Source organism: Motacilla alba, chromosome 1, assembly GCF_015832195.1.
Source record: "Motacilla alba alba isolate MOTALB_02 chromosome 1, Motacilla_alba_V1.0_pri, whole genome shotgun sequence".
Taxonomy (NCBI): domain Eukaryota; kingdom Metazoa; phylum Chordata; class Aves; order Passeriformes; family Motacillidae; genus Motacilla; species Motacilla alba.
In genome coordinates this window covers 90,385,781-90,410,961 of record NC_052016.1, presented here as the reverse complement: position 1 = coordinate 90,410,961, position 25,181 = coordinate 90,385,781, and the positions used below count along the sequence as shown (strand labels likewise).

The window sequence follows — 25,181 nt, the reverse complement described above, 5'->3', positions numbered from 1 at the left end:
TGATTTGTGTGGGCATCAGACTGACAGGTGTGGAGGGGAGAGCACTGATGTCCAAAGGTAAGAACACCCTTATCTCCTGTAAAAAGTACAATGCAAGAGGAAATGTCACACTATTTACTAAAGCTGACTGTTCTTTTGAGGTCATTAACTGATCTTACAGCAAACAAAGTCATTTGTAGTCCTTTTATTGTTCAGATATTTCTAAATTGAGCTTTCCACTTGTCACCAGCCATTCTTAATAATAAAGGAGAAACAGTGTAATCTCCATTGTGGACTTTTACCAAAACAAAAAGCACACTTAGGTGAATCAAGACTCAGAAATAAAGTATATCTTAGAAACTTTATATTTCAAAAGCACAAACAAAATTTTTATATTGTTATTTCTTGTAATCAATATTATTCTGACATGGAAAAAATATTACCAGCAATGGAAGCAAGTAATTTTTTTTTTTCTGGAAGGTTTCCAAACTTTCCAGAAAATTTTGTCCATCATTGATATGTATTTCTCCCTTTCAGAAAAGAAACATCTTCCTTCAAAATCAATTAGTTCTATTCTAGTCAAATAAACACACTCCCAGCAAAGAGTTAGAATAATCTGCCCTGATTTTATACATGAAAATGGACTAACATAGCTCATCACCTCATGGAATCAGTAGGAAATATTCTTTAAAAGGACAAGGAAAAATAAATAGCAAAAATTGGTCAGTTCTGAACTTATAACTTCTCTGAATTAAAATTACTTTAAAAAATCACAATACAGCAGAAAACTTTGTTTTCTTTACCTCATGTAAAGTTTTCTCGTTTTACTTATATTACCAACTGCAAAGTCCCCAACATTAAAAGACCTTGTCTTCACACATCTCTCTCCTTTCTGATTGATGTGTGTTTACACAATGCAGTGACTCAGAAAGGGATATTTTTATTGTTGTTGCTTTGAGTTCTAGAGAACACTTGTGAGATTCTCTTGCTGTTTCCAGAAACATTTACTGCTTCCACCATTTCTCATGACCACTCCAATCAGATGTTGAATAGCTAGCATGAGATTTGTATGAACAGCCAATCTTCAAAAGGTCTTGATCTATCAGATAGTGCTTGGAAGCTATTGTAGCATTATGAAACACTAACTCTAATTTCATTTTAACCCAAGTGGACCTCAATATTGGTTCATGTTTTCTGAGATGCTCTAATTTTACTGGTCTGAGGATCAGGTTTTTTAGAGACAAACTGCAAGATACTGCTTTGTGTCTGTGATCCAAAGCTAATTTTAAGAGTTGCATGTTGTCAGAGCACAAGTTATTGGGCACAGATAAACTCCCATATCAGCTGTTCTTTGATCTGTTAGAATGTTGTCCACCTCATGGAAAGGTACACTTGCATGCAGATGAAAAAGGCATGTCATCTCTATAGGTCTTCTAATACTAATTCCTTCAAACATTTCTGCAGTTGAATGTTCTCATCTCTGTTCTCTTGTGGTGTTCCCAGAGTAACCTCTGAGTTCATCTCCATTTGCATTGACATATGTTGCTGTTGGATAAAAATTACATTATGCACAAAATGCATATTCACTGGTATTAAAAATTCTGTGCATTTTTACAAGCACTCATTTGGCATATATGTGGAATTAGTACATATTGCTTACCACGTTGCAACTGGAATACAAAGATTATAGTAATTACTCTCTCAATCTACAAGTTGCTCACAGGCAAATTTACTTAGTTGTTCTGAGCCTTAATTTTATTTCTTGGCACTCTCCAGGCTGATATGACCATTGTGCCATCAACAATCGCTTGAATCAAAAGATCACAGTGTTGTCTCAGTAATTTGTTGCTATCATGTAGACAGTAACTCCCCAGCTATGCTGAAGTCTTCTGTCAAAGGTTTATTCAGTGTTTGTAATAGTTCGGGGACAGAAATTGCTTCTTTCTCTGTCAGAAACATTAATATAGTTTTTGTGGTGTTTATATCTTGAATACAAAGACCTCTACATAGCAGCTGACACAGTTCTAACATGAAGGGAGATACAGAATAAAAAGCTGATGGTGATGATTCTTTATTCTGCTAGCCCATATTCACAGCCAAAATAGGTATTATCAGTTAATTTGCTCACAATTACTGGTAAAGATGGGTGAGAAGGACTTTAGCACAGAAGAGGTGATAAATATGCTCTTTCACCAGCTGAGCTTAGGGTCAACATGGCACTTTTAGCATCAAATTTGGTCAAATTATATTGGGCAGAAGTGTCATATAAATTATTCTGAATCCTGAGAATAAGAGACTTTGTCTCAGGCCAGTTCTGGACCTCTTGAGCTTTTCTGAGAAGATGAGTGCAGTGAAGAGGAGGAGCACAGTCTGCTCTGGGATCCAGCCCAAGGCTTGTGGAATGAACCCTAGATGCAAGTTCAAAACACTTCAATCTTTGAATTTGTCATTTGATTATATAGAATATGCACATCATTTCCCCCATAAATTCATTTTGAGAAGATAAGATTAAACAAAACAACCCATTCGTCTTGCCTCACAACTCAAGTTATGCTTCCTGGATTGAGATGATCTGTGGTTTCTGTCAGAGTTTGCACTGATGTAGATATATTATTTAAAAAAATGCCCCTAAACACAATATTGGAAGGCATACATCTTTCTCTTGGGAAAGAAAGCAGCATAAGGGAACACACTGAAAATTGCTAGTTAAATTGCTGAATGCTCTACTAGAAGATATTTTGATATTCCAGTGTAAGTACAATAATATAGCAGGATAGAGTAAAATTTACAGAAATCCTGCAGAGGCTCTGAACAAATATTTTGAGCACACCGATCAGAGAAAATCCTCATTACAGTTTTCTATTTCAATGGTGCTTTCCACCAAATATCATAATTTGGGCACACCTGTTCCTTCTCCTCATGTGTTGCAGAACCAGGTAAGAAGCAATCTTACTGTGACTGCTAGCACAGAGTTAACTGTGTAGCTTTTCTGGAGTTAAACAGATCTAAACTACTGCCTGACTAGCACATTTTTTGCCTGAGATGACAGCAATAAGAAACATTGACTCTGCAAGCCAGGGAGCTCCATTAACAACAGTCAAAAATACTGTAAATATTTAGTCCTTGTTTTGCCAAGTTGACTAAAGACTTGTAATGTGGTATGAGATAAGCAACCACCTGAACTCGTAGCACATCAGCTCTTCCAAAGTAAACACCTCTGCTTGTGGCTTTGTCCTGAAGCAGGGGCACAGCTGGGGTGGGTTATATTGCATGCATTGTGCAGCCTCCTCCTTCCTGCTATAAGAATGTGCACATTTAATACTGCATAGCCAATGACTTGCAGATCATCACAAAAAATTCCCCTTAATAACTGGCTGACATGTATAACATCCCATGTATATACATGCTTACATGTATAACATCCCATAACAGACTAGTCCTCAGGGACTCAGGGTGATCACTCCTTAAAATGTTGGCCCACTGAATGTGGATACGCTGAAACACCTTGGAGCACACTGGACATTTTAGTCCCCTGAGGATTTTCTCCATCCTGTCTACTGACATCAATCCTGTAACCTCCACAAGTTTTCTGTTCTCTTCTGGTTTCACTACAAATGCTGTACATACCTTTTCCCTCTTTTTTTTTTTTTTTTGTTTTAATTAGATGCTGCTCCAAATGCAATGTTGTACCATCTGATTGCAAGTAACATCATGCGTGTCAGTGTGGTGAGAGAAAACAGACACACTACCTGGTGGTGAGTCTCATCTGCTAACCACGTTTTGATACTATTTGAAGGATGTGGAACAGGTGTGGTTAAAACTTCCAGGCATCTATACCTGCAAGACAGTGATACAGGCACGCTACTATTCTTGTCTGCAGGAACAGAACAGACATTAATGCTTTGAAATATATATTCCAGTTCCAAGAAAGGCATCTACTATTTCTAAAGCCATTTAAATTTTCTTTTTCTTTATTTTCACTGTAGACACTTTTCTCAACATTTTCCCTAGCTCTTCTTTAGCCTAACTGGTTTTGACCTGCAAGAGTTTTAAAAGAACTGGATGTATATAAAACCCCCTGTGATTTCTACACAAATAATATTCCCAAGCAAAGTGAGAACTTGTGGCATGCTACTGTAGCCTAAATAAATATTCTTATGTATTCTTTCCATAATTTAAAATTGATAACTTCTTTTATACAAATCAGGAATAATGATTAGTCATAAATTAAATGTTTATTTTCAATAGAGGCTCCACTTACACACTGCATCTTCCAAATATTAAAGTATCTTGAGTTATCATCCTATCCTGGATGAGTTTATTTCTCATTTCAAGAAAGCCTTTGCTGCCATAGGCAGCTGTCAATAGGGAAGCTATGTTGCCAGGCAGAAAAGTAGTGGCATAGAGAGAGTTAGCAGCATTAACTGCTGGTGGGTGCAGGGCCACTACTATCACTTTGCTCTACTAATGGTATTAATAGTACAGCAAAGGAAATTCATTCCACCAGCCTGACTTCCCCTTTTTATTTCTAGTAAACTCTCCAGCTTAGAGCGAAAGACTACTTTTATAACACCCATGGATTATGAAATGAAATTGGACAGCATGACATGCAGTTCATCTCTGGTCTGATTGTTATAGGTGGCCTTGAATGCAGAACCTGTGAAAGCATGGGGTAAAGTCACACAGAAGATAGAGAGGCAGCTGTCTGAGTAAGATTAAAAAATGTCATTTATAGTGGCAGAAATACATCAGAGAGTAAGGTGTGAGACTGGATCTCTGGGGGATTGTGGTAGGAGCTGCGAGAGAAGAATTACAAGTGCCAGGGTCTTACACTGGGTCATAACATCAAGCACTAGTTTGTTAGAACAATAGTTGGAAAAGCACAATTAACTGCTTCTTGAGAAAATCTGTGTTTGACGTTTATCCATTGTATGGTTTACTTTCATCCTGATCCCTCTTCCACCAGAAATTTATACAATCATCAGAAATGTACACTACCTTCTACATGCATATATCAGCACACCTCCAAGGAAAACCAGAAGACAAAACAATACAAGGCTTAGCAGTAGGATATCCACTGTCTTTTCTTAAAAAAAAAAAAAAAAAAAAAAAGGAAAAGTTATGTTAATTATATGGGAGAGGCTAGGATTGATGAATTACATATGGACTAATAAGTAAATATTGCTCTATTCCTGAGCTGTCACAGATTTAAAGAAATATTTCCTGGAGACTTTTTAGGGGAAAAGGGCATTTAACTTTAGTACTGCTCCTTCCTCCCCTTCCTCCTTTTAGCCCTCAGCCTTGCTGCTGTCTCTGTCCAGCACTTTCTCTTGCTTCATTCCCTTCCCTCCTTTTCCTGGAATTCTGCTCTCATATCCTGGGCATGGCCTGTCCAGCCACTGGATATTTCCACACAGCCTTGATTCCTCTGGATATGAAACCCTCTGTCCATCTGCCATTGGTACTTCTGCTGCTGCAGCTGCTCCTGAGCTCCTACTGCTGCTACCTCCCATCTCTACACACCACGGGTCCCCTGCTTCTGCCTCCTCACTACTTCACAGCTGTAACTGATTTAAGGCCAAATGAAAATAAAAGCATTTTGTCAAGCAAAATATTCTTTTTTATTCAAGAAGCAGCATTTGGTTTCTATTATACTTACCTTTTCAACCCTGCTTGGCATAGTCCTAAAGGAATTGCATCAATACATATTTATATTGTTCAACAAATACTACTACTCTGTACCTTGCATTTCTTCCTCCAAAATACCCAAAATAGCAATGTATTTGGTTGACTCAGAAATGTTTTTCTGGGAAATTTTATTTCTTGTTTAATATCTAGCTTCAGAACCACAACTAGTTTGGACTGGTTTTAACTAAGTATTTTGAAGAAAAACAGGCAAGGACAGCTCTTAAAATATTTGTAGTCTGAGCCAGTTAAACAGTGGTGTTAGGATCGATCTAGATTAAAAATCAAAGTATAAAAGAGTAAAAGTTCTGAGTTTGGAACCATTTATTTCCACAAATTTCATATGAAACCAACAAAAAATCTCAGAAACTTGTGGGCAGAACTTATAAGAATATGCCTTATCTTCTTTAAAGCACAAAACTACTCTTTATTCACTTTATGATGAAAAGGAAGTTACTTTCTTCTTGCTGTCTGAGATGAGGGCTCAGAAAACTTATTCTGAACTACCTCTGGACTGTGTAGTAGAATTTTTTTTAGTTTGTGGTAATTCCTCTGCATCATTCTGCTTACGCTATATCATGCACACACCCAGGAGAAGAGGAAGTCCTGTTCTTATCATCAGCTGAACCACAAAGAAGTTTGCTTCTCCTGCTTTCTTACTTGCATTTTGGAGAGCAGCAAGAAAAAGAAGCACATATATTCTTTTGGGTAGACAATTTTACAGTGGGTTGTTTTTTTGTTTTGTTTTGGTTTTTTTTTCAGATGCAAATGCTTTAAGTTTGACAGAAATAACAGAACTTTGAAACCAAAACTAGTGGCTTGGTTTGCAAAAATGCAAAACATTTCTGAATTACTACAGACTTCAAAGTGATCTATGAATGCTCATCAGTTCTAAAAATTAGACCAATTATTTCAAGTTTCTACATATGAATAAAGCTGATTAAACATTTCTTTTTTTAGCAGAAAGTTTCTGTAGTAAACAGCTCAGTTCAGGTTAAATTGTGAGGGTTTTTTTCGAGGGCATATGCTAATTCCAAAGGAGAATTAATGTTTTCCTCATGAGAAAATTAGCAAATTCTTTTCATGTCAAAGGAACATTTCAGAACAAATATTTTAGTTATGTTTTGAATTATGTTATTTCATTTTGATGTTTCAGCTTTTTTCTAAAATGAAAGCTAAAATGCCTTTTTAAAATGCATTCCTAAAGAAATGTTGCACATTTCCTAGATGAAACAGTAGAATGTCAAGGAGAAGCAAACAGAAAGCAGGTCATGCCATGCTTCTTCAAGAATTTCAATAGAAAGATATCCTGTAACACAAGAAAAATTGACATATTTCAAAACAAAAATATTGAATGGATGTTTTTCTTTTCATGTTACTTGCATAATGTCCATTTATATATGTTTCCAATTAGGAGCAGATAGAATAATTTCCACAGAAGACAAAGTAAAATGGACAGAAAAATTTGTCTCAGCATGACAGGAGGTATGTAAAGAGATTTAGCTGAGCACCTGACCCTCCAATGGAATATTTCCACAGATTTATTTTATAAAAACCACTGATTCTTCCTGAGCAGGAAGGAGGGGACTTGCTGCACCACATGTGCAGGGCAGTATGCTCCAGGGTACATCATCATGCTGCACTGAACACAGGCAGATATTACAGCTTATGTGCCATGGGGGTCTTGTCCATCATAAACTTTTCTGAAGTGGAGGAAACATGCTGTCATTCTCGAACCTCAGCAACAGCTGTAAAGGAAGCTGGGAGAGCAGCAGTGTTGAAACAAGCTAAAAGAGAATGCAGATGCTGAGAGCAAGGTTTGGTAAACTAGAACCAGAATGGGTGACTGCTCAACTCCATTTCATTCTTCTGCTGAAAGGCTAGCAGGAAACAAGTAAATCTACGTGCCTCTTCCTGGAGGACCTCTTCTGATTTCCCCTATCTACACATCAGATGTGGCTGGCCTGATGCCTGGCAGACAGGCCAGGCAGACCCCTCCTAGGCCATGCAGTGGTCCTAGGCTCTCTCTGTCTTTACTGAGAAGAAAGGGGAATCTCTAAAGAGGAGTTCAAGACTCTTATGGCTTGATTATTTCTCTCCTTCACCACAATGAAAATGAAGGGCAATTAGGTTTCTCTCTCCGGATATTTCACAAGTGGAATGCTTTTGAAATTAAATGAATGAATTTAGGCTAAAAAAGGTTTCAGCAGACTAGTGGGATACAATGAGGCATCTGATAGAGCAGGCAGCCAGTATCCAGTAAACTCTATAACTGAATTTACATTCATTTCAAAAATAATAATGTCTTGCCGGGTATTTCCTGTCCTCAGATAAATATGTATTTGAAGCTCAAAGAGGAGTTTCAAGAGGACATATTCCAAAATACAGTCTGTTGTATTAAATAATGATACTCACCTTGTTTTGTTTTACTACCCATAGTACTGTACTTCTTTTTGCATGCTGACACACAAGTTTCTCTCTATAAATACAGCTTCACACCACTGTACTACTTCCCCTCTGCCTAAGCTGATGGCAAAAGCTTCTGCATGTGGAGGCATTTTTCTCATCATGGAAAGCACACCAATGTTAGGTGTTTTCTTTATGGAGGCTGAAGGAAAAGTATTGCAAGGCTCTTGTTTACTTTGTTCTCGAGTGAGACATTGGGGCCAGACCACATATATTAAAATGAAAGCTAAACCATTTCCTGTCTCTGTCAGATAAGAAATTATTCCACTAGTGTAATAAGGGACATTTTGGACTTAGTCCTTTAAGACTATATGGTTTGATGAATGGTAGGAGTTTCGTGGATTTCTTGGCTTACTAACTCCAGTTGAAAGTATTTTCAGAGATGTGTAGGCTGTCCTTTGCAGGGCAAGGCAACGGGGTGGAGGGGTGGTGGTGTTCGGACCTTGTCAGCTGCTGACCATTATTATTTCCTAAAGGCTGTCAAGAGTCAGGTGTAACAACTCAGGACAACAGTTCTGTAAAAACCACCAAAGTAGAAATCAGACTAAGGACTCTCCTTCCCTACAGCAGAGCTGTGTGCCATGGACCCCTAGGTACAGTTATGACCCAGTACCAGCCTGGAGAAGAAGAGAGGCAATAATGAAGTAAATATATTAAATGGTAATAACACAACCCATGAAAACAGTTATGAGTAGGAAGTACATAACTTACCATCGTGAATAAATACTGGCTCACTCCATTCACTCCACATCTTGTTTGCTATGCAAATCTCTTTCTTTACCCTCACTTGTGCTGCACATCTTTTTGCTGGCTTATGAAATGGATACTTATAGTTCTCTGCAGTGACATTTGCAATCTATCAAGAGAGGTTTAGGGGATTACTTCAAAATATTTTGCATTGCAGTTCAAACAGATGATATAAACTAGGGATCTCAAATACTACTATTTGCATCTATCTAGTAGGAAGAGATTTTCAGAACAAGTTCTTATGTCCAGATACAATTTGACTCTCATCTGTTGTGTGTTAAAACTCAGAACTGAACATGAAGGGAGACTGGAATTGATAAGATGCAAGGATGTATAATTTATGGCAGGACATTAGGAATCTGAAAACACTCATTCCCCTTTCATTTTTTATCACACCACATACAGGATAAACACAGTAACTATGGAACTGCAAGTTTCAAGATTTGGGTGTGGGTAGTGTGCTACACTTGCTTCTCTGTTAGAATAAAATCTTTCAATTTTCACCTGAAGGATGTCCACTGGTTTTTGTGGCTATCCTGAAACCTCTTTAATTGTGCCTATGAAAAAAAAGCACATCACTTCAAACGATCAAGCCCAAACATGGAGTGGTGGAATTTAAAGCAGAGGGATCTTTAAATAATCCCTAATCACTTTTAAATGCTGAACTTCTATAAATAAACAATGTTAAAAATTTTAGGAGTAATAAGAAAGAGAGAAAACCCTTGCTTGTAGAAGTTAAATGTGATGTTCGAAGGTTGCAAAGTGGAAAGTATGAGTCTCATACATGGAGCAACATGGAATCTTTGCTTCCTTGGTGTTAGGAAAGCATGATCTGGTCTCTTCATACTGACTGATGTGGTGTGGATTTGACTCTGTGCACCATGTCACTTCTTTCTCTTCCCTTTAAATCTTTTCCAGTTCTGGTGTCTGTTAATATTTTGTGGTACCCAAAGTGCAATATGAAATTTCAGGAGAAGCTCAGCATCTAGATGGGCAAATTAGTCAGAACCTGCATCTTACATGTGACCTGCTGGTCATATACACTTAAAAAACATTTGACCTTTGCCTAACACAGAATGATTGACTCAGTTTGTGGTTCAATGCAATCCACAGACCTTCTTTCTTCTGTGATGACTCCTATGTTTTAATTCCTTATTTTGTGTTGACATATTTGACCTGTATTCCCTAATCATAGGATATTCCTTATTACTGAGTTTTGCCTTGTTGATTTCAGACTTAACCAGAATTTCAAATTCTAATCTTGTTTTCCATGGTACTTGACAACCTTTCCTAGCTTTCAGATGATACTTCTTTTTCTATAACAAAAAAATCAGTCTGGTCTATGTGATAATAATGTACAATTCAAATTTAGTATAGAGGACAAAATCTTCAAATTCACTTCAATACAAGCCTGACTCTGAAAGATTTCATAAAATGTATTGATTTTTCATTTTTATCAGAAGGTCAAGTTGGATTATTCATTAAAGTCAATGGGATTTCTTTAAAGTTTGTTTGAGAATAAATCCTGTTAAATTCAAGGCTTGCCTTGTTTTTGTGGAAGCCATGTTATACAGACTAAGTGCACTACTACAGAAACTGATTACCTTATGATCTGTTATTTTCACTTGGTACAAAAAACATTTTTTCCTTGCTGAACCAATAGTAGGTGGAGGTTTCCAATGAATTTTAATACTTCTATTTTCAACTGAAACTGAGACGTTGAGCGGCGGGTTCAGCTTCTCTGAAAAACAAAGAGCACAGAGAGACCTTCTGTACCTCGTGCTCTTTCTCATACTTAAACAGATGTAAAACAAATGGACATAAGTCCTTAAAATACACAGCTGAGTGTTTTGGAGTTTGCCACACCCAAAGACATTCTAGTGAGTGACACATTTTCCTTGAAGTTGTTGTTCAGTAAGTGCCTCAAAATAAAGGGATGTAGTTGGGGTTTTCCACGTATCTTTCTAGGAAAGGCAGAAAGAGCGGAAGGAGAAGAAGGCCCTCTCCGGAGTCGGTGTTGAGGAGACCTTGAGTCTGCTACTGGCTCCATGTCATGTAGGATACATGTGTTTTGTCTACCCACAGTCTTGGTATTATTGCTTTAAAAAATGGAATTTAATCTCTCACTGAGGGGTTACAGAAGGAGCACTTAGAAATTCTTCATAGAATCTTAGAAGGGTTTGGGTTGGAAGGGACCTTAAGGACCATCTAGCTCCAAATCCCCTGCCATGGGCAGGGCCACCTCCCACTAGACCAGGTTGCTCAAACCTCCTTTGAACCTGTCCTTGAACACTTCCAGAGGTGGGGCATCCACAATTTCTCAGAACAATCTCTTGCCCAGAGAATTTTTCTGATTCAATACATGAAGATTTCTGCAGATGCTTAAGAAAAATCCTTCTTTCTCTCTCCTGTAAAGGAGCAAGCAAGCGCTTGCTCTGGAGGAAGTACAGTATTGGAAGCTCTGGAGGAAGTACAGTATTGGAAGCAAGGGACATTTGGGTGTCCAGGATTTCAGCCTTGGATTCATATAATCAAATCTATAGTTGTTTTTTAGCATGGCAAGTGTTAGAGCACTGCTCCTGAGTGTGTGCTCAGTACTCAGGCATTCTCAGACCTTCTCAGTTGCTGCTGCATTTCTATTAAAGGAAGAACTCCAGCTGGAGTTTTCTGAAAAATCCCTCCCAGCAGAGGCAGAAGTGCATGGCAGGTTTCTGCCGACAGGGTCGATGAGGTCTGGGGATGACAGGGCTGCAATGTGAGAAAAGCCAGAGAGGGGCAGAGAGGGTGAGTAGCAGTATGACGTGTCCCTGCAGCTGCTGTGCTTGCTCTAGCAGCCTTTGAGGGTGGGGGCACACCATGAGCCCTGAAGAGACATGAACCATGAGAAGAAGCAGCAGCAGGGGTTTTATGTTTAGTCTCTGAAATACTGCTGCCAGACCATTCTCCCTTCTGTAAGGATGTCAGGAATAGGCAGCAATTTCATTTCATTTCATTTCATTTCATTTCATTTCATTTCATTTCATTTCATTTCATCTTTTTGTCATGTGTGAGATTATAGCTGGCTCTGATTGCAGTGTACAGCTTTAGGTAAAGCAAACAATTTTAATGTCTTAAGGTTAGATGAGATCTAACTCAGAATAAATATTTAGAGTTTTGAATGATATTTTTACAATCCCTTGAGCTATGACTGATTCCCAGGTTACAGGTCTGGAAGATGATCAACATGTTAAAGACTTAAAAGGCATTTGAATCTGCAATCTTTGCTAAATTTCAGGTGAATTTCTTACCCATGAGATTAATTCAAACTTCCTAGAGAAGTTAGGAAAACTAATTTTATATGATCATTCAAAACTGTCGATAATTAAAAATGACTGCCAAGATATTTTTAACTTAAAAAAAAAAAACCACTAATGTTTGAGAACATTCATATTCTTAAATTCAGGTTATAAATGAGGCTTGTAACTATTTATGTTCTTTTTCTTGCACTTGCTCAGCACTATAAAAAACGATATAAAATAAAAAAATGGAGAAACAAGGGTGCAATGCTTATAAATATTGTTTCCTCACATTAGCCTATCTTTTCTTTCAATTAAAATTATAGATAAATAATGTTATTAAATCAGACAAAAAATTTAAAAACCTTCAGCCTTAATCCATTTTGTTTAATCTTTGTGTAACATTCACACTAAGATGAATGCCTAAATAGCTAGAATTAATATTATTACTTTGTTACACCTATTTCCTTTTTTGCTTTTCATGAAGTAACCAATAAATAAACTTTTCATAATATACAATAATAGACAATACTTACCTATTGTCTGAGGTTTGAAAGCTTTGTAATAAGACAATCCTCTTGAACTATTTCTCAAATTTCTCACAGTTATGTTTAAATTTATTTTCTTTGATGGTTGGAAATGTATTTCTTTCATATAGCATCCAATATTTTTCTTCCTTGCATCTTTTATATATTGCTGGCACTCAAAAACCTTTCCTACATGTCTGTGAGAAGGAAATATAAGGTTTTTTTAAATCAAAGACTTAGGTACAAAATCATGGTTTCATACTTATTTTGCTAAGCATCCTTTACCTGTATGAGAAAAAGATCTGGTTATCTTCAGGAGCTTCTGCTTTGATGCGCCAGGTGCAATTGAAAAAAGAAATGTTATATATGATGCATGAAAGGTTCTGAATGTAAACTGCAACAAACAAATGGTAAAAAGAAAGAGTCATGTTTATTGTATATTGGTTTCCTAAGAACAACATGATAGTTGGCTTTACAAACCCATTATATTGGCTTATTTCTAGAAGCATGAAAAAGTACTATCTGAGAAAAAATAAGTTGTTTTGCTTTTTAGACAGTGAAAACTGGGAAGCACATCTGCTACTAACAACAAAGCCTTACTAACACACTTAAAAATAAATTAAAATCTCTGATCTTTTAAAAATTGCTGAAATCATGTGATACAGAAGGCAATTTTTGTGATACATGAGTTGCTAGGGAAAATGGAAAGAGTGTTTGGGTCATACTGACATCTTGCTCAGCAGAGCTGGAGTTTTCTGAATGTGAACACATCTAATAAAGGAAATAATTCTGCAATATCTCAAGGTATTATGAACCATATTCTTAACATATCTGTACCCCCCCCAAAAAAAAAAAAAGTATCATAAGATAAAAATGGGATTTCATAAATTCTCCAAGTAAGACAGGAAATTATCATAAAGGCTTGAATGTCCTAACAACAAGCAGGAAATAGTTGACCTGGAGGTGCCTTGTAAGTAAATTCTGTCCAGTCACTCTCCTTAATTATGTCTTCTGTTTCTTTTGCAAAAAGTTGTGTCTTAACTTTAGCATTGAAACCAGAGTGTAAATGAAGATGTATTATCTTTTCCTTCTCCTGCAGTCTTTCCTAAGAGGAGGAAGAAGAAACTCCATGAAGGTAGACAGTTCTAAGTATTGAAAGGGAAATTATGCAAACTCATCTACTGAATAATAAAATATATTATTTTACTTTGCAATATGTGCAACCTCTGAAGAACTTACTTTTCTTTCCTTAGTAGTATTGAAGAACTTATAAATCAAAATGTACTTCACAGTGTATTTCTTAGTTTCTTCTTTTGTCAGGTTATTGTTCCAGGACAAAATAACTCTTGAATCATCCTTGGTGGTCCACAGAACATTATGCAGCCTCAGTGCATCTGCAATTACAATGATAATTCATAGAGAGAGGATCCTCCACTGTGTACACTAAGGAATTGTCTCTCAGCAAGGCTTGCATGCCCAGTAGCTCTACCAGGACCTCTGTTCTTGCATGGAGCAGGAATTTCTGAGCTTTGCTGAATATGACTTTCAGCAATGGGAATCATGCTGGTCTTTGCAGCTCTCAATATTAATTGAGATTCACTTTTGCCAGTCTTGGACACCTCTCCTACTGCAGGTCTTTGTTTCTCTCTATGGGCCCTAGAAAGTGCCTTGACAACTTCAGATTAAGATCTAGGAAGTTAGCATAGGATGAGCTGTTAATAGTCACTTACCCTTTATGTCTTCTTTTCCACTTGCCAGGATTGTGGAAAACAGTATCTTATGTTGGAAAAAGCTTAATATCAGCAGGATGGGAATGACTGTCACACGTGCCATAGCAAATGTTTTGGGCCACAGGTCTGAGGAAACTGAGACTCTTTAGTTCCAAGCTTGGTTGAAAAAGTAGTTAGAACATGATGTTTTCATTTTGCATCTGTGAAATATTAGGAAAGGGTCACCTAGATGCTTAAAAGGTGTCTAAAGTACAAAAGGTTAATATGAAATGACTTCTATTTGACAGGTCTTGTCAACTGGTGCCTGCTGTTCCCAGGATGTTTGTATTCAAGCCCACTCTTTGACTGGGTGCCAGGGCCAGAGAGAACATGTGCCATAGAGCACTGGTTCTGAGTGACAGCTCAGCTTTGATTGCAAGCCAACAGCACAGATATGACACTACTGACACTGCAAGTGATTAGGCAGGGCTCACCCAACATAACCATGACTAGATTTAAGCCCAGAAGCTCTACTTGTATGTGTTATCTGGCCTCTTGTGACCATAGAGAGCTGTCATGCCTAGACTGTGACTTGTGTTTTCTGGTTTGGGAGGATATGAACCATAAGAGATGAATCCTGCCATTTGAAAAAGTATCAGCAAGAGAATTTTAGGTGTTTGTTAAATTTGGAATACAGTGAGCAAACAGATTCAGATTGATCAAAGTTGGTTTTAGCAAGACAGCATTGCTATTTCTCTGAAGGGTCTCATTCAGAGGTAGCTTTTATGTAAAATAACATTTGATACCTTCTGTGTTCATATGCCTCCATGTTCAGAGGCTTTCACTCACTAACTGATTTATCTTGGCTCTGATTATTTTCACTTTTAAATACTCAGACATACTGTATCCAGGGATCAGCCCCTAGAGCCGTATCAAAAGGCTCACAATACATTGGCTAATAAGTGGCACTGGTCGGGTGAAAGAAAATGTGTGAATTCCCAGCACATCAAAGAAGTCTACAATGAGGTTTCCTGGAGAAAAGAAATACACATATACTTAAAATTACACACATATACAGATTAATTTATAATCTTTTTTTTTATCACAATGCAGTGAAAAATAGACCAGTTAAGGAATACTGCCCTTGTTTATGAAGTACTGTGAAAAAATCATAACAGAAAGCTGTAAGGCAGAGGTTTCCCCATTCTGTTCATTCTGGAGTGATCTCAGCTGTAGCACCAGCAGCAGCTATAGTGTGCAAGTCACACTGTGCACATGGCCAGCCAAAAACAGAGTAAATTCTCCTGCTTGGTGTGCCCAGGTAAGAAGCCAATTCTAATTGTCTGGAGAGGGAAGGGGTGAGCTGTGCCATTAATTGTGCTCCTAGAACAGTAGGGTGTGTGGCAAGAGGAAAAAGGGAAAATATAAAATAAAAATAAGGAAATTTTGATGGTTTACTATTCAACACATAGTGGCTCATCCCTCTCCATGGAATGGAGCAACCAAAAACAGTCCTAGGAACATGTAAGTACTTTATTTAAATTAGCAGAAAGGGAAAAAAGAGAATGGAAAACACTAAGCATGTTAAAATACTTGTGGCTAATATTAACATGATTTTTTTAGACAATACAAGTCAAAAGGGGATGTGGAACAGGAAAAGGAACAAAATAAATCTTACAGTAGCAACAACTTTTGGTGTTAGAAACAAAAATGGACATGATATTTTTGTCAATATAAATGCATTCAGTTGGAGAGAGGACACGCAGGGGCAGACAAGAACACTTTCAAAGTAAGTCTGAACGAGCTTAGAAAAAAGCCAACCAACCTGAGTCAAAGACAGGCATGTCAGGTGAGACCAGTGCTGTTTCCCCAAGGTGAGTTGCTCCTAGGAGTACCTTTTGTGCAGGACTGAGAGGCACTTCTGCACTCAGTGTGCAATGAGCACGTGCACCTTCTCCCACCGATGCTGTGAGGCTGCACAGTGTGAGCAGGCTGCAAACAGGACCAGGCAAATGCATGCAAAGCAGGTACATGGAAAGCCACCAAAAAAACTATCAGAGGTGCATGCACAAGCTCACATCCCTAATTCAGCAGCTGTAGGTGCTGGGGGAACACTTAGAGAATAGGCTGCAGGAGGTGGCCAGAGTTGGGATTATTTCTGAGTAATATCTCCTGTTCTCACTGCTGCAGGCAGAACAGCAGAAGGACAGCTGGGCTGACCCCACAGGATATTTCTTATGTTTTTATACAGTTAATTAGTCCACAAAAAACAGTAAAGTGAAAGCACTGCAGCATAATTACACCCAAAGTGACCAGGAGGGAACAAAACCTGTCCATACATAAAAAGCTTTTGATTCACAACTTGTCAAAGAACACGTATTTTCATTTATGCCAGCATAGATGAGTTGAAAGACAGAACTATTCTTCTCAGACATGTGCAGACAGGACTTTGTGCTCCTTCTCCTGTGTTACAAAGAGGTTTGAGTTAGCATATGGTGCTGAAATTCAGTCCATGATGTGCAAAATAAAATTCATTGCCTGACAAATTTTTTTCTAATAAAACTCTCTGGCTCCTTTGTCTCTGGAAAAAGGCATACTAGCCAAATATATTTGCAGACAGTCCAGTTAATCTAGTGCGACAGAAATTATCTCAACTATCTAAATCATCTAAAAAATAACAATAATGCAAAACACCAACCAAACAAGAAACCTTTCTTTCCAAACCATGTCCTGTCAAAAATGGGTTTTACAAAAAAAAAAACAAAAAACAAAAGAACCTACACGTATTTTACCACTTCTTTTTTTTTTTTTTTTTTTTTTTTTTGTCCCATCTCTTTCACTTTTGAGCTTCAACTACAACTAATACCTGTTGGTTGGTACCCAGCAATGTCTGGTTTAGAGCAGTGCATTGCTGGAGTAAGAGAAAGGGAATAGAACTGACAGGAGCTGCCAGCTCATGCACCACTGCAGCTGCAGAGGTTGTGTGTACAAAACCCACCTGGTGAATTTGGGAAGTAGACAGAGAAAGAAAAATGAAAATAGCTAAAACAAGTTTCATAAAACTTAAGAGCTGTTAGTTCAAGTGGCAGAACATTAAACTATTTAATTTTAAATCTGCATTATACATGTGTTTGAATAAAGGTATTTTTGAAAAGTTTCTTGGGCTGATTATTATATCCTCCTAAATGCAAAAGTTATTTTTTTAAGAAATAGTTTTTATATACATATATTTTCTTTGAAAAATAAATAGTAAAATTGTAAAAAAAAGGACAATTGCAGGTGGTCTTGAAAATTACATTATGCCAAATTTGGAAAGCAAATGCAACCAGTAAACAATTAAATCTTTTGTTCATTGCTCTAATGCACAGTTTTAAATGAAGGGTATCCCTGGGACTGTTTGTCTGATTAAGACTACCTAAAATTTAGACTTCATTTAAGGTTGTCAGGTCATACTTTTCAACACTCCCCATCCCATATTAATAGTAGAAAATGTAGAAATTGATCAGTGAATGATGAAATAAGCAATATAGGTCAAATAAAGTTTAAATCTCTTGGTAGCTGAAGAGTCATAAGAGGAGTACTGTTTACATTCTTTTTGTCAACACTTACCTTAATTTTAATGCTTGTTAAACCCTGGGTACCTGTGCATCGTTTGGCCTGAGAAGTGGGACAGATCAGCACTGGAGAATGTCTTGATTTAGCACTACAGTGAGAGATTGATTCAAGAGACTTCCCTTTTCACAAGGCACTCCCTCAGAAAAGCCCACTGCAAGGGCCACTTCCCACTGAGGGGCTGAAGCACACCTCCGAAAAAGCAAACACTGCCTGGAACCTTCCTCAAGGTCTTTGGACCTCTAAGGAGACACATCTCTGCATGACTAACTCAGAAGTCAGAGCTGTTACTATTTTTCATTTTTTATATATGGAAGAGAAAGGCTTCAAAGCTTTTTATGTATTTTAATAAGCTTTTATTTTTTAAGAAGTCAGATTAAAGAAGAAATTAAATCACACAGTTGAAGTGTGACCTATGAAATTGAAATCCCAGAAAGATCCTATCCTGCTTGCCATTGTTCTGCTGGTTTTTAGTGGCTGATATGCATCTTTCAGTGTGCACCAAATTAGAAAAAAAGAAAGTCACAGAACAAAGAAGGAAAAAGAGCAAATAAATCTTGCACCTGTCTGTTTAACTCTTCATATCTGATGCTTTGCCCAGCCCTATCTCTGAAAATGTCCTTTTAACTGGCTTGCTTTATAAAGTAAGGTAATTTGTAGTTATAACAAATGCAATTGGGAGACCCACTGACAACTTAGGAATGTCATTCTGGGGGCAGCTGACTGACTTGATAATAAGTGGTCTTGAAATCAACAACTTTGTTCACACTCACAGTTATTTTGCATTCCAGCTTTCCATGTTAAGCTGGATTTGGAGGGACAATAATGAATTAAAATTGTGGTGGTTTTTTCGGGTTTTTTGTTTGTTTGGGTTTTTGGGGTTTTTTGGGGGGGATTTTTGTTCTTGTATTTTGGCTTGGAACAGATATGACACATCGTTAACATTAAAAAGTTTATTCACTAAGGATCTGACCCCAGGTTTTGGTGCAAAAATGAACTTAAGGTGTCAAGACTGCATTATATATTGCCTTTTCAAAAACTGCCAAATTTGGACAAAATATTTCACAATCCCTTCTATAAAGGGCTGAGAGGTCAAGTAATATAGTTTTTATCATTTGATAGCTAGCGTGATCCTTTCCAGAGCATGGAAAACATCTCTCCTTTGCTTTTCCCCATCTTTAGATACCGGACACACAGCACAGAAATGCTGAAAAAGGAAGAATCCCATAAAACACCTTCAATGATTGTTCAGTGAAGTGCTAGAAACCTGAAGATCTTCACTCTCATCCTAGGCAGAGGCTGTTATAGTTATGTATGGAAATAGTTTTATTCTTTCAGTATGTATGTTAAAAATACATGTTTCAAAGAAATCCCAAACAAATGAAAAAACAAACAAAAAAAATCCAGACATAGAAATTTTATAGGGAAGATCAAGAAATGTTTTGGGTTGTTAATGGTAAAGTCTTAAAAACAGCTGCTTTGTCTTTTGGGTGCCTCTTTCTTTCAAGAAAATATTTTTGACTTATATCTAGACTTTCCTGATACATAGATTCAATAAATCAATCTTCGTCTTTGGTTAAAAAAGGATATATTTAGGTCCATATGTTTTTTTGTTGGTTTTTTAGAGGTTTTGGGGGGGTTTTTTGGTTTTTTTGGTTTTTGTTTTTTTGTGGTTTTTTTGTTGTTGTTGTTGTTGCTTTTTTTTGGGGGGGGGTTTGTTGGGTTTTTTTGTTTTTTGTTTTTTTGTTTTTTGTTTTTTGTTTTTTTTTTTTTTTTTGTTAAAGCTAGATAGTACAATTCAAGGTAAGGCTAAACCAACTTTACCTCAAGTGCTTTAAGCCAATTGCTTCCTTGTTCTGGTGTTATCAGACATGATCTTATGGTGGGGATGTACAAAACCCACATTTTTCTAATGATGAACTAAGATAAAGGAAGGTAAATGCTTCTGGAGAATTCTGACTATATTTAGAAGTATGTTTTATTTAAGTGAGAAGAGTGGGACTTGGAATCTCAAATCCAATGGTAATAGTGGCAAACCTGACCAAAAGCCCAGTACTCAATTTTTAAAATGTAGAAAACCTAATTTCCCCTTGTGTTTTCTGTTTATTAGAAAAACATGCATATTTTGTCTGGTTAAGGCATGATTTCTACTTTGAATTAATGGTAGCACCTCAACAACTGCAGTATGTTTCTTCCTCTTCTCTTACACCATAACTCACTGCCAATACTGACTTCAGAGAAAAGAGTTAATTACTTTGCACACATTTTCTGGAGCTCTCTTAAAATTTTAAATGATTAAAGATTTTTATTTTATTTTTCAAATCTTCATATGTTTTTAATTTATTCAGGAAAGCAGGAATGGTAGGAATTCAACACCTTTTTTCCATCCTTAGTAGACTCTCACACTGAGTTGTGTTACAGTTTCAGTCCATCAAAGTGATGCATTGGAACCACGTGTGGATTTGGGCTGATCAAAACAGCAAATCATGTAATTAAAAATATCCATAAAGCACTGCACTCTGCAGTTACTTCAGCAGGGTTTAGGTGCCTGTGGAAAGGAAGGACTGCATACCAACAGGGGAGAAGCCTGTGCTTTAAGCACTATTTAGGACTTGACAGCCTTTTCTCTCTCAGTCCTCTGAACCCAGTGTGGGGCCGGTGAAGTCCCATGCTTGTGACTAAAGGACAAGGTCTTTCCCTTCTCACAGTCCCTGCTGTCTAGTTTCTTCTGTCAACACAGCTAGTGTTTGCAATCATGTGCTGGGGATATTTGGGGTGCTCTTGAGTTCCACCTCTGTTTACAACAAGGGAGGAAGAGGGGAAATACTCATCTTTTGCTTTGTACTGAAGTGAAAATGAAGTTTCAGAAATTTGGGCTGTTAGTAGCATGTTTCACTGCAAAGGAGTAGTGAGGCAGGCTTGAAGGATAGCAGGGAGTGTCCTGAAAGTGATACGTGCTTGTTAACAGAGGGAATTTTGAAATCACAGCTTTCTATTGCAGTGACTAAATTTCCACCATCTGGGTCTCTTAGTTCTGCTTTAAGTCTGATCTAATGTTTCTGTTTCATATAATTGGGATGGCACTTGTCATGCGGCCTTCTACTCTGTATGTGCTGTCTCAAAATGTAACATATCTTTTGTCAGGATTGTTTTGTAATACTTTTCAAACTATTTTTATGTACATACATCAATGCGAGGCTTGAGAAGAGATCTCCTGGAGCGGACATCTCTTTGTTTTCTGAAAATTATCAGCTGCAACAAATAGCCAGCTGTTTACAGTGAAAGCCTGCCTTAGATACGATGCCTCTGTTCCAGTTTCTCTCGAATCCTAGAGGCAGAGATTTATGAGAGAGCAACGTGCAGGTTTTGGGTACTCTAGGGTATGGTGACCTTGCATCAGGGTGAGAAAGAGTCCTATAAAGGAGTGCAACACTATGTAGCCATGTTTGGCCTTGGCTAATCAAGAAGAATCAGTGAAAGATTTCAATTATAAGAATAGTGCTGTTAGTGTTGTGAGTACAAAACCATTAGACTAGCCCATTTAACACCTGCCTTAGGATATGCACTGCAATTGATGGGAGAGATGGAGGAGGACGTGAATACATAAAATCAGATCCCTAATCTTTCCTGAGTGAAGAACTGAGGCACAGAGAGATTATACAAATTCTCAAATCACACTAGATATATCTGAAATAGCTAATTGCTACTATTCTGTCATTTCCGTTTTAAATTTAATGAACTACATAAAACAACCCAACACTGGTCAAAAGCTGATGTCTCATTATGCACAGAAATTTCCTCTGGGTGATGGTCAGACTACTGATGCATCACAATAGTTGTGACCACAAGCAGCCTAAGAGAATAAGGCTTGAAAGAACGATTTATCTTTTATCATTAGAACAATAGCTATGCATCCTGAGTATTTCTAGGAAGAGATCCTTCTGTATTATTTCAAGAGAACTGGTGAAACATAGCCTAATACAGAGAAAATTCCTAGGCACTTCAGAACATATATATCATCACCTGATTATTAATTTGTGCAACTATTCCTGATCAGATATTCAAGTGCTGACAGCAGAATAGTTAATGTCTGCTCCCCTTGTTAGGATAAAACCTTTAAACCAAGCAAATTTTAGAAAACAAGTGATGCTAAACAAGAAAAATTTTCTCCATTCTACTCATTTCATGAATCATTGTTAAATTATCTCCATGCTGCTTCTATACAATGAATATAAGAATGTCCTTCAGAATGATTAATTCTATTTTTCTCCCCTGTTGGTATGCAGAAAACATTTCAGGTACTCAAAAACACTCCCTACAACATTTTTAAACTTCAGGTCCTGATTTTCCTAATAATGCCACCATCAAGAACTAGGACTGGCACTGGCAAAGTGTCTATTGATTTACAAGTAGTTACTAAAAATCTGCTTCCTGTCTCAATTTCTGATATTAAATAAAGCGTCTCCTAGTACTCATATAGGGTGCTTGTGGCCTAACCAAATAAGACAACATATACGAGCAGATGGCATTCTCAGTGAAGACAAGTATGTCAATGTCCATTATAGAACCAAACATGGCAAAGAAAAAAGTCTATCCACCTGCTATAGCCATCATTCTAGGAAAAATTTTCCTCCTCCCTACCAAACACTCCTCCCTACCAAACTCTATCTGCCCAAGAGCACAACAGCAAAGAGCAGCATTTAACACTCAGTTGAAAGAAAACTGACTCTCAGCCAAACAGTCTGGTGATATAAAATTCATCAGAGACAGGCAGAGGGAAAATGTCCATCCATCTGCCAAGGGAAAGTAAATAAACTGCTTGTTTGTGGAACAGCCTTTGCTCAGTTTCAAAACATGTCAGCTTCTTCTCAACTGAACCATCTAAGAAAATAATTCCTCTTGGTCACTTCACCCAGAGAGATATTCAGAAATTCATTCTGTATTAGCGAAAGATACAGTTCTAGGCACTCTGCTCATCAGTATTAGTTATTGGTCAACATTAATAATTGTGCTTGTTCAAACTCCTTATTACTAACCCGGAGCTCATTAATACAAATTCTTCCATTGAGGTCTTCTGGTGTCTCAGCCTCTGTTCAGGGCCAATACACTGAGAAAGAAAGCTCACTGAAAGGCAGTTTTGAGAGACTGGAATGTTAAATTGTTAATGACTCAAAACAACTGGCCATTTGCAAAAGCTTCAGTTGCTTTAATGACCATGCTCAAAGTAATCATCCTGGTGCAGAGAGGGTGCACCTCTACCACAAGAGGCTGCAGGCTGGGGTTTGAGCCAGGTAAGGGAAGAGGCCTATAAGAAGCAGATGGTGTGAGATGGGAGAGTGCTTTTACCATGCCATGTCCTCCCTTACACAAAGGACTCAGGAGTGAGAACTCATTTCCAGGAGCTGGGGCATTCAGATGTGGCCTGAAGATATTCATCCCTTCTCATGGGCCTGTCATAAACCATCAAAGACCCCATGATCCACAGTCTTGCCTCAGACAGTAGAACACTCTCTGCCCCATGGGTGCTGTCTCAGCATCCTCACCAAGCCTGAGCATATATTAATGCACTGAGCTTTGTGGTTTGGGTTTCCCCCATTCCCAATGGATCAAGACTGTGGCCATAGTTTGACCAATGGGCATCAGAGATATTGAAATTGCAACAATCAAGTCTTGTTTCGGGGTCCATGGCTGGTGATATCTTTCCACTCTTATCCTTTCTTTCTTTCTTTGCCCTTACACATGTTCTTAAGAGTTATTTTTATGCTTTTATATTACTATGGATAATAATAAAAAACATGTACATACCTGCTTTTCATTGCAACCAATTGTTCTAAAATAAACTAGTTAGTCATAGTTATAGTTATAGTTATAGTTAGTTATAGTTATAGTTACAGTTATAGTCATCTATCAGTCAGTGTCACTTCACGCTAATCTGTCCCCCAAAAGCAACCTGGTGTACCCTCATCTTCTGGAGTGGGTTGTAGCAGCAATGAGCTTTGAAACAACTATATTCTCACAGAAAACATTAACCTATCCACAGACACTGTTATTTGTCATCAGTTAAAAAAAAAATGTAACCAGTAAATATTTTGATAAAGTCCTAAAATGTTACATAGTTAATAAATCTGTTTTATTCCAAATTTTGGAAGATTTGTAATGAAAGGCATCTGAAATCTGCATCAGAAATGAGGGAGGGTTCCTGCCTCTGGAAACTTGAGAGAGGGGAGTGAATTTTCCTGACATTTTAAAAAGAAATGTTGTTAAGACTTACAGGTTAGGCAGAGGTTCACAGTGGTTTCAGTCCATCCATGGTTTTCAGTGCCCCAAGAAGGACACATGCTTTTCTGATGGAGAAGATGAGAGGATGCAGCCCTCTATGATACTGTTTCAACTGTGAAGCTTATATAATTCCCCATTTAGTGTTCTGGGGAGTCCCAGTGTGACATACTCTTCATTCTGAGATAATTTCTCAAAACTCTAGCTTACACTATGGATCAAGCTTGCCTTAACATTTTCAAATCCTTTCCAGCATTCTGTCCAACGTTACTTCCCTTTTCCCATAGATCAGCTTACTCAACTCCCTATGTGCAATCAGGTCAGCTAACTGGTAAATCAGTCAGATCTCTGCCCTTTCAGTCACAGACGTGACTTTTTTCCCCCTCAACCCTTACCAGTGCACTTTATCATGTAAATAGTACAACCAGCTCTATTGACATCAGAGTTCACACATTTGCCCTGCTGATTCAGGATTGTCATCACTCTTTTAAACTGTTCCCTGCATTAGGCTGAGTCACACTAATTTGGCCACTTCCACTTCATTTTTATCTGGCAAGTGTGTGTGGCTAAATGTTTATCTTCCTATTAAACCATTACTCCTTAGTTTAACAAGGTTTTGTTTCTGAAGAACCATAGACTCATAGAATGGTTTGGGTTGGAAGGGACCTCAAAGGTCATCTTGTTCCTCCCCCCGTCATGGGCAGGGACACCTTCCCCTAGACCAGGTTGCTTCACGCTCCAACTGTACTGGCCTTGAATACTTCCAGGAGTGGTGAGTCCACAACATCTATGGACAACCTGTTCCAATGATTCACCACTCTCTCAGGAAAGAATTTCTTCAAATATATCCAATCAAAATCTGCTGTCTTTCAATTTAAAGCCATTGCCTTATCTCACATAGGTTT

At 37.7% G+C, this 25,181-nt stretch overlaps 1 protein-coding gene across 4 annotated transcripts; it reads right to left on the bottom strand.

Annotated features, from left to right (window-relative positions):
• Window positions 1-225: 225 nt before the first annotated feature.
• On the bottom strand, window positions 226-24,375 carry LOC119702593 (interleukin-5 receptor subunit alpha-like). 4 transcript variants are annotated; one of them, XM_038140911.1, is made up of 12 exons: window positions 24,272-24,375; window positions 16,214-16,380; window positions 14,410-14,609; window positions 13,919-14,073; window positions 13,637-13,784; window positions 12,965-13,073; window positions 12,689-12,876; window positions 10,482-10,618; window positions 8,842-8,986; window positions 4,978-5,065; window positions 3,729-3,816; window positions 226-1,524 (listed from the first exon to the last, which is right to left on the bottom strand). In XM_038140911.1, exons 3-12 carry the CDS (start codon window positions 14,510-14,512, stop codon window positions 1,402-1,404), a joined length of 1,284 nt encoding a protein of 427 aa, XP_037996839.1. In that variant the 5' UTR covers window positions 14,513-14,609; window positions 16,214-16,380; window positions 24,272-24,375; the 3' UTR covers window positions 226-1,401. The 4 variants fall into 4 exon arrangements, with proteins under 4 accessions (XP_037996839.1, XP_037996833.1, XP_037996818.1 ...); XM_038140905.1 differs by having other exon boundaries at window positions 16,214-16,851; window positions 24,272-24,363; XM_038140890.1 differs by lacking the exon at window positions 24,272-24,375 and adding an exon at window positions 17,998-18,090.
• Window positions 24,376-25,181: the final 806 nt, after the last annotated feature.

Coding starts and splice junctions, on each gene's coding strand:
- LOC119702593 (XM_038140911.1), bottom strand. CDS start 14,512: ATGGCACGTGTGACAGTCATTCCCATCCTGCTGATATTAAGCTTTTTC. Junction 10,619..12,688: donor TTTCAAACCTCAGACAATAG/GTAAGTATTGTC, acceptor TTTGTTTTTCAG/AGAAGCTGAACCCGCCGCTC. Junction 5,066..8,841: donor GCCAGTATTTATTCACGATG/GTAAGTTATGTA, acceptor TTTTTTTTTAAG/AAAAGACAGTGGATATCCTA.